General features: G+C 47.5%; 1 protein-coding gene across 1 annotated transcript; it reads left to right on the forward strand.

The window, feature by feature from the left end:
- The first annotated feature begins 557 nt into the window (after positions 1–557).
- Positions 558–2,653, forward strand: LOC145804211 (uncharacterized). Its single transcript, XM_082897943.1, has 5 exons — positions 558–692; positions 943–1,104; positions 1,192–1,758; positions 1,846–1,944; positions 2,187–2,653. The coding sequence occupies exons 3-5, from the start codon at positions 1,495–1,497 to the stop codon at positions 2,472–2,474; spliced, it is 651 nt and encodes a 216-aa protein (XP_082754069.1). The 5' UTR covers positions 558–692; positions 943–1,104; positions 1,192–1,494; the 3' UTR covers positions 2,475–2,653.
- The last annotated feature ends 7,210 nt before the right edge of the window (positions 2,654–9,863 follow it).

Here is a 9,863-nt window from a genome sequence, read left to right on the forward strand (position 1 = left end):
TTGCAATTGTTATTTTCTGTTTACAGGATAATTCCCATACCATCCGCGGGTATGGGAACACTGGCGCTCAGGAGTGGTACGACGAGCTTCCTGACGCGGTCCGTCACATAGTGGACCAGGCGGGCTTCGGCGCCTTCTGCCGAGGACTCTCCAGGCTTACTACATGCAGACCTCTCCTTGCCGCTCTGGTGGAGAGGTGGTGGGACACCACCGATTCATTTCATTTGTCCGCGGCAGGGGACATGACGATGACCCCTTACGATTTCTCGATGCTCACAGGCATCGGGGTAGGGGGTGATCCGATCCCCTTTGATGTTGACATGGACGAGTGGACTGCCGCTCAGGTCCATCTGCTGGGTGAGGCGCCACCTCTAGCTCGTCCAGGCTTTGTCCGGTATTCCTGGTTTGAGGTGCAGTTTAGGGTCCAGCCCACTCTCGTTGATGCAGCTCCGATGACTCCGGAGGCCGTGGAGAGGTACGCACGCGGCTTCCTCATGTTCTTATTCGGGACGACCATCTTCGCCGACCGGGCGAACACCGTGCCTCTCTGCCTACTCAGCGCACTGGTGGACGTCAGGGACATCCTGCATTACGACTGGGGTGGCGCCGCTCTGGCCACTCTCTACGGGTACATGAGCTCAGCTTCCCGCGGCAGCGGACAGTTGCTAGGAGGCTACTGGCGGGCTTGGGAGGTACATTTCTTCTCTACTTTTCATTTCTGCCCTATATCTTCTGTGCTCTGTACACTGCACACACTGTAGTCTGCTTTATACTTGCTGTATACTGTACACACGGCACACACATACATCCTGCTTTACACTGACTGCACACTGCTCATACTGTACACTGTACACAATACACTACACAACACACGGCTCTGCCATTTCTGCTTTATTCTGTATTCTGCTTTATCTGATAAATGCATTGGTATTTATCTTGCAGTTGTGGGTTTACGCCTACTTTCCTAGGCTTGCTCTCGTACCAGCGACGGAGACTCCTCTGGTCGTCCCGTTTTCGCGTCGCTTTGACGGGAGATGCACCCGGAGGCCGCGAGAGACATTCAGCTTCTTCCGCCGTTACTTCGACACCATTACCCCTGCCGAGGTATGTTTTACTTGCAGTTCGTTTAAGCTTTGCCTTTCCACTGCATATTTCAAAAACAGTAGATAACAAACTGTATGTCACTTTCAGATCACGTGGCAGCCTTGGGCTCCATTGCCGGCGGCGATGTGGGACCGGTTTGCCGGTGCTGAGGAGACCTCGCGTTTCCGGATCTTACTGGAGGGCCCGGTCTGTCGGGCTTGGTACCTGGGTGAGCGTTTCCTACGCCAGACCCTAGGGTTACCGGAGCAGATAGTCCCGGTTTACCCTCATGCGGACATGAGGGAGACCGAGAGGCTCACCACCGAGCAGATGGCCGATTACACTATCGGCTGGGAGGCGACCCGCTTCAGAGGCATCGGCGACTACCGAGAGTACGTGCAGACGTAACTTATGCGACCTCTGAGCGGCAGCCGTCGAGCTGAGGGAGCCAGGCCCGTGGCGCCAGCAGTTGGGGCAGGAGCGGGAGCTGGAGCGGGAGTTTCGAGGAGGGCCCGAGTCCGCGGCAGGGGCGGAGCCCAGGGAGGACGGGGGACCGGTTGGCCTGCTCTGCCCGCTGTATTGACTTTCCGAGGGCAGGGTGGGGCGACCTATCAGATCCCCTTCGCCCCTCCGCCGGCTGATCACAAGTTCGTCGGTGTCCCCGACTTGCCCCCGGTATGTATTACTGCATTTTTGTACAGTCATTTCATTTCAGCTTATTTGATATTCCACAGAATATTGATGCATCTGATACTTTTGCAGGCTTCTTCTGAGTATACCCGGCAGTCATTGGCGATGAATGCCTCCATGATGGGGATGCTTCAGCGGACTTTTGATCTCCTGGCCCTCTACAGCATTCCGGTATGTTCTTCTGATCACGGCCTCAAATCACTCACAAGCTGATTCACGTAATCTGATGCATGGCACAACACCTGATACACTAATCTCACAGTATCTGATACACTGCATACACTGCATTCTGCACTGTACTCTACACTGATAAACTGCTCACGACATTCATACATCGTACTCATACACTGCATTCTGCACTGATAAACTGTTCACAACATACTGATGCATTTGTCTTTTATGTACTTTTTCAGCCTCCTTTCCAGATTCCTATGGCAGAAGGTGCTCCAGCTGGACCTTCCGTCCCCGCCCGAGGGAGAGATGAGGAGGGCAGAGCATTCCCCCGCACCAAGGCGGGGCGCACTCATGTCGGGAGTAGCTCGCGAGCTCCAGTCCCTGATGATGATGATGAGGAGGAGTCGGAGTCGGAGGCGGAGTCATCAGAGGAGGAGACCGGAGGCGGCACTAGCTCGGGCTCTGACGACGATGCTGATGATGCTCCTGGACCTTCGTCCAGGAAGAGGACTAGGACAGACCGATAGCCCCCGGAGTGCTTGTCATGGATACAGATTTTTGTTATTTTTTCTTTCTTGTACTTTTCTCTTTTGTTGGTAGTTAGATGCTTTGTACTGCCGCAGGCAGGTTTTTGTTTCCAAAACTTGTATATTTGAAAAGATGATGAAATGAAACAGGCTTTTTATCTGAAAAAGTGTTTACATTCGTATATCTTTACATTTCATACTTTGCATCGCATCACACCATATTACACCTCAATGTAAATGAAATTGATTGGTTGTCTGAAAATTGAACACTTGCACTGTAATAACAAGATAACCAAACCAAGTAACAGCAAAGCAATCCATACAAACCACTGCTTAACCTGAACACACGGTCCACACTCTGCTGAGGATTAATCTGCATACAGCCCATAACCCAACACTCGGTTTATTCTGCACACGGCAAACTTTAAACAAAACAACCCAATCCAACAGGACGGCCTTCAAAGGTGAAACCGGCTAGGGTCGAAACATGCTCCGCTGCCCCGACTTTTCCCTTCCTTCTTTTGGTTCGCCCAGATGTAGAGAATGGCACAGCACTCTGAGCATAAACGATTTTCGAAATTAAATAAGGGTTTTCAACCGGGGTATCGAGCCTACAACTGAACACAGCGGGGAGGACTCAAACAAAGGTACACGACCTAAACACGACGAGACACGCTCGGGAGAGACCTAAAACAAAGGTTGAGGTAAATAAAACAAGAGACACGACATACAGACGCGTCAACGAAGACGGGGGACCTCAGATCACGAGGAGCCAGTTTCCCTGGGCAATGTTTCCCACCCTTTCTGATCTGTGATTCTCACATCACTCTGGCACTCAAGCTCGGTTTTTCTCTCAAAACCCTCTGGCTCACTTTTCCTCTCAACTTACACCTCTCTATTCTTTATTCTCTCATTTTTTGTCCCTCCCCAAGGTGATTAATGAATGAATAGGAAGTTGCGGGTTCATGCCCAATGCCGTTAGCTCACAGCTACTTCTTCTGGTGGGTAGGGTGCCCTCCTGGCAAGTATGTTGATGACGGGGGAAAGACAGAACACCTGACTCAACTGTGCCCCTAGTTCATCATTTTGACCATTTTTTTTGTTTTGGTTTTCCACTAAAACAATTTTGATCAAGATGAGAGTCGAATTAACGTACTCGTTCGATTTTTGATTTAAAAGCCATGCAAGTCAGGCTGTAAGCACTGAAAATTTTCCTTTTTGGGTCCAAGAAAATGGTCCAGTTTTGGAAAATGGAATAGTTTTCGAGAAAATAGTCAACCTCAGTAAAAATTTTCAAAAACTATTTTTGCAAATGGCTGATGCTCAACGAGCATGGAACTTACTCTTTGAGATGCGCGACCTCGGATCGGAGGCAATGGAAAATTGCCCCTGGTTTGAAGAACGCCGCATGGCAATGGAAAGTTGCCCCTGGTTTGAATGGCGGCTCACGACGACTCGTGGCAACGGAAAGTTGCCCCTTGTTTGGATGGTGCCGCAGCAGTCCGCAGACAGTCTTCATTGATGCTGGTCGAACTCTTGGGCACAGAGATGACGAGGACAGTCATAACAGATATATGGACACAATCACCTTGGAAGGTGTTGGCGACTAGACTTTGGGATGAAGTCGAAACCATTGCATGGACCGAGACGCTATGAAAGCGTTGGGGGCTGGACTTCAGGATGAAGTTGCCTACGTATCCCGAACATGGGAATCAAGCCTTACGTAGTTCCGGTTAAGGTACACTCGGGTATTTTAACCTTCACTTTTCAGGCTCTAACTTTTGCCAAGGTACCCGATGCGGGTTTTCAACCTCGTGAGCTTCTTTTCATTTTCTTTTTTTTGTTCATTTCTTTTCTTCTCTTTTTTTTGCATTGCATTTTTTTCTTTTCTTTTCTTTTTGTATTTTTTACTTTTTTGCTTCTTTTTTGTATATTTTTTCTCTTGCTCTAACTTTTGTCTGGGTTGCCCTTCCGAGTTTTCGGCCCAGCGAGCCTCTCAAAGGGTAAAAGTGTAACAAGTCCATGTCAAATGGTTTCTGAAGTTGAAGCCTCTCTGTATCTAGGGGAACGGCTGTCGCAATGATTTGCAGAAGAATCCATCCCGGTTGCTCCACAAGCTTCTTCCGGCGAGATCTACTCTTTTCGATTCAACTTTGGTGCCTCTTGCTCGAGGGCTGCTTCAGAACTGGCCATATAGACCTTACATGGCGTTTGACCGTTCAACTTTCTGAACGGGCTCAAGGTTCGAAACAGACGGGTTGAATCTTAAGGCTGAGAGCGATCCTAGGCTGCACAATCTCAAGAGCGGTTCCACACAGGTCTTCACAGGGTCGTGTAAAACATTTGTTTTTGAAAGTTTTTAAGAAAGCGACGAATCGCTCGTGCCGAAGATAGTGTGGAACCAATCTGGATCAAGCCAGGGTCCTTCCCAGTACTCACGCTGACAAGAATGATTTCATTCATTAAAAAGGCTTAGTATGCTTCTCTTTCTCTCATAATGATCAAAATTTTGCAAAACCCGAGGAATTCCTTCCTCTTCGTTTTTGTCACCGCAGTGTTGAAAGGGGTTTTTGAAAAACTTAGGCTAATGCAATGAGTTTGGCGCGCAAAAGAGCAGGCGAGATGTACTGTCAGTCCATTCAAGTCCTCTGGCACAATTAACTTATACTGGAAGCAAGCGTGAAAATGAGATAGCCACAGCTGTTTCATTCAGATCTGTTGGTATAACTGGCCCCTCGGCAGAAACAGACTAAAAACAAAAACAGATAATTACAAGACAAAACGGTGTTCGGGACAACAACCCCAGAATCACCTGGTATTCTATACAAAGGGGACTGACTCGCTACAACAAGACAGATCCTTAAGCAAAAGACTGACTCAAAACAGAGAGACAGACTCAAAACAAAAGACTGACTCGATACCCAAGCCAGAACTTACAAAACTCGGTTTCACCGATGCTCAAAAATGCGTGCCAGACGCTACATCCAAAATATACCGAATGCCGCCCGCAGGTGGTTCACTTTCTGACTACATACTCGCAGTATTTGTGTCCTCAAAATCCAATAACTGGGTGGTAACGGACTTGGCTGAGGTGGGCGGGAGGATAACCTCGTTATCAATCAAATCTTGCACCTTATGACGGAGGCGGGAACAATTGTCAGTTGGATGGCCTGTCTGCTGGTGGTACGCGCAGTACTGAGCAGCATCATGCGTAGCGGGGAGATTCTTCGGGAGAGGACGAGGCTCCAAGGGTTTAAGGTGCCCCTTCTCAGCAAGGATTTGAAGTGCCTTAGACAGAGGCATGTAGAGAGCATGAAAGGTCCTGCGCCCTCGGGGCAGGTATTTTGAAGTCTGAGCATTCTTACTAGACGCACTAGCAAAAGGGTCGGCAGGCATTGCCTTGGTTTTCTGATCCTTCCCGGGTGCAGGGTTGGGAATAGGAGGAACTGTTCTGGCATGACGGGGCCCATCCCGATTTTTCGACTGACTTGAACTACCCTCAGGTGGAGTGGGGAAAGCATCTTTCACAGTTTTTGCCACAACTGCGGATATCTGTTGCTTATTCATTCCCCCGGCTTTCAAAGCCTCGACTGCCCACAGCAGTTGTTCAATAGGATCGGCATCTACCTTTGCTTTGTCTTTTCCTCTGGCCTCAGCCTGATCGAGGGTTTGGGTTGATGCTGGCATGTCATTGCCGTAGCTGGAGGCCATCTCCGGTTGACTGAGTTCGATCACAATTCGCCCCAACAGCGGGGGCTCCTGGGGTACAAAACTCCCGGCATATGGTGCGGCTGGAGGTGAAGCTGACATTCCGTAGGCGAGATCCGCCACAGACCTCTGGAGATCACCTATCATCCCCATTAGTTCAAAGGTGGTGGGCTCACGAGCCTGATACAACTGGGGGGCCCAGACCGGGTGCACAACAGGCGACCTGGGTGGATGTGGCATATCAATGTTAGTCTCACTTTGCAGAGTGATCCCTTGATCTAATGCAGTCGTCATAACCACGAACTCTTCTGAATTCTGCGTCGTCATAAGTCCTGCCTCAGCAAAGGGGGAACACTGGCTATTCTGCACCAATCCTCTGACCCTCTGAACCCTGAAAGGAAAAACAAACAGCATTTCAGCCCCAAACGGATCAAACACAGGTGTAGCCGAATAACTGCACTCCACTACTGATCACTGTTCCTCAGAATCACTGTCCCAAAACTGAACTGATATCCGCAGATAACTGATTCTCAACAACACTGATACTGGTACCCTCGGGCCCGATATTCAATCTTGCAAACCGATATGTACGTTCCTGCAAAGATACATTCTAAAAGCACATAGCAAGTAAAGAGAGCCAAAACACCCCTATGTTGGGGTAGGGTTTCCCTGTCCTATTTTGTCAGGAGCTAGGGTTTCACTACGCACGCAGCGGTTTTCAAACAATCCTAATATCGGGTAAGTAACCTGTCCTAGCTTGGGATGGTCACTATGGATCCGAACATGCACTAGGTCGAATGGTCAAAAAGGGTGCCCCGATAAAATCGGGGTTTGTGTTCCCATACTGTCAGAGCCCATAGCCGGTCAGCCTTATGGTCATGCCTTGACAAGACAAGCCTCCGGCAAACCGTTCAGGAGTGGTAGATGGCAAACACTGTGTTCCTAGGTGCACCAATGCACATGCAATGCAACGAAACACATAAGCGAAATCAAAACGGGATATCACGAGTTCGAGTCAGGCTCTCTAAAGTCCCTAGCAGAGTCGCCAGAAACTGTAGACGCGCCCGCGTGGGGCCTCATGCTACAGTTCGGACTCGATCTGTGTCACGGTTCTTAATCTGAACCAAAGAGTCCAAATCCGGCAAATCGTTTTGAGAAACAGATTTTTTGAAAAGAAGTGCCAAACATGGACTGCTTTGCTAGATACAGAGTCGCCACCTAAATATTTTTTATGGGGAAATTTAGGAAACCCTGACTCGGTGCCGAAGGCCACATGTCCGTCATCACCGGAGTTGTCTCGGCTCGGGAGCTTGGGTACGATCGGGGAAGGTCAACTATGAGCACCCCCTTTCGCCCGGTCCGAAGACCGGCCTCTACTAACCGTGATATCTAGTTTTGAAAACGTTATGTGTTCTTATTCCGGTTATTAGCCTAGAATTACTATGTTATGCGTACATCACACAAGTATAGACTAGATTGCCTAATTTGGAAATAAACATTGCATATCCGTTTGTTTTGGAAAAATGTTTTGGAATTTGCTACTCGCAAGTAGGCTAAAATACGGATTTCAACGAGTTTTCCCAACTCAAACAATCCAACCTTCACCCACAGGCATCCAAGCAGTTTATTACATAAACACCTAGCCACATGGTAAGCATGCTGTCATGATAGCATTAACACTCATGCAATATGCTAAAGCGAAAATACTTACATAGTACTCCGTGCCAAAACAAAGAACCCGTTAGCAATCAATGCATGATCCAAGTCCATGTTTAAATGTTTAATGCAACACGTACAGGATGCATTTAGGGTAGGCTCGGCTAACCTAGACATGGCATGTGAAATGCAGTCAATTGATGCACGTATTCAATTTGGAATTGAAGTTCAAATGCAGTTAGCATGATGTACCGAGCCTAGTGCATGCAAGACAAGTGTATGGATGCACGCATGCATTGCATAAGGTATGCTAAATTGAACGTGCCCTAATACTAACCATCAATGCGGATAAGTAAAAGGGAAGAAAGAAGTGGGGATTGGAAGACATGCATACCACTCACGCACACTTATTACATAATTGCCCTCACTCGGAGGGACCAAATAAATAATACAAATTAATTAACTACGCAAGCTAATTAAATATTATAAATTGCCTAATCAATTATCAAACTAATTTAAGCTAGGAAAAGCAGTAAACTGCCTCGGGAAAAGAGCTCGATGCAACGCATGCTCGGGTCCTGCTCGGAAGTGCACCGCCATGCATAGTTTGCCTCTGTTTTCCTTCCTTTACTCCTCTGGAGGCTGCCAAAACCTCAGGATTGCTTCTCTGGACATTGAGGAGTACCACCGGCTGAATAGGATTGCCACCGGCAGTGTGGTGTAGTCACCGACACAAAATGAATCCATCGGCTGGTGATTTACTGCCGGTCGGCAATATATACTGCCGGTCGGCAAAGAATGCCTGCAGAACCTGCAACTCACAGCAGCAGAAGACAGAACTTGCATGGCAATACAATTCAAGCAATGTATGCACCAATCATGTCCCTTATCATGGTAATGACTCAAAGGAACATGCTCCTCGGTTCTCGGGCCATCAATCACGCATTTCCATACATGATGGCCCAAAGAATCAAGTGTGCAACTTTCATGTCAAATGAAATGCAAACCAATCAAACAAACCAAGGCCCAATTCCTATCACCAAGTCAAGGAATAAGGCATGCATGTAAGATGCAACGCAACCTAGGTATGCAAGCTAAGGATGCAACATGGCATGGCAAGACACTTATGCAAGCATACAAGCAAACATGAGGCAATGCAAACTTATGAAAAGGCGGACTTATACATGATTTAGGCAACTCTAAATAGGCCTAAAACAGTGGCCAAAGTGACCAAAATAAGGGACCAAATACACATACACGCATGCACATGTTAAAGGGCCAACACTTAGGCACAAATGAGGCAACTCTCAAGCACATTTGAAAATGGATATCATGGAAAATTAGCATGCAACCTAAGCATTGAAAATCATGCTAAGATGGTGTCAAACCAAGCAAACAAAATAGACCAAGCATGCAATAAATGGCCCAAGTACTTGAAGCAAGTCAAAGGGACTTGAACCATGACTAAGCCAACCAAGCCTCACAAGGCTAAGAGGACTTAAAATAGGTTCAAGATAGACCTAGACCATGCAAAGGGGATTCTTAGATGGCATCTAAGTGGCTCAAATTCAAAGGCATGCACAAATGCCAAAACATGGAGCATGCTACACAAGCTTTCAAAGCATTAAAGATGCGTCCAAGGCAAACATATAGGCATGCAAATGGGATTGAAATGACATGGTGGATGGTTCCAAATCACCAAATCAATGCAAAAAAGTCATGCTATACATTCACGCACTTAAGGCCAACAAGCCGGAATGCAAAGGGGCTATACTAATCATGCCAAATCCGACCCAAACAACCTAGGACAGACCTTAAACATGGCAAAATATGCACAAAAGCTTCACAAGACTAAGCCTAAAACATGCTTGAACAAAGGCTAACAACCTAAGGCATATTAAGGCGATAACGAGGCATTACATGGTAGGTATGCTAAGCATGCATGGTGTACCAAAACCAACATACAACAAGGTTATATCATGGCATAATAAGCATGGAAAATAGCCAAGACATGATCAAAATGAA

The sequence above is a fragment of the Camellia sinensis genome, chromosome 12 (assembly GCF_055761805.1).
Source record: "Camellia sinensis isolate YWXY chromosome 12, ASM5576180v1, whole genome shotgun sequence".
Lineage (NCBI taxonomy): Eukaryota > Viridiplantae > Streptophyta > Magnoliopsida > Ericales > Theaceae > Camellia > Camellia sinensis.

Bases quoted from the DNA above. Each gene is read 5' to 3' on its own strand.
- LOC145804211 (XM_082897943.1), top strand. From the start codon at position 1,495: ATGCGACCTCTGAGCGGCAGCCGTCGAGCTGAGGGAGCCAGGCCCGTG. The intron at 1,759-1,845 runs GTATGTATTACT...ATACTTTTGCAG, and splicing joins GTGTCCCCGACTTGCCCCCG to GCTTCTTCTGAGTATACCCG. The intron at 1,945-2,186 runs GTATGTTCTTCT...GTACTTTTTCAG, and splicing joins TGGCCCTCTACAGCATTCCG to CCTCCTTTCCAGATTCCTAT.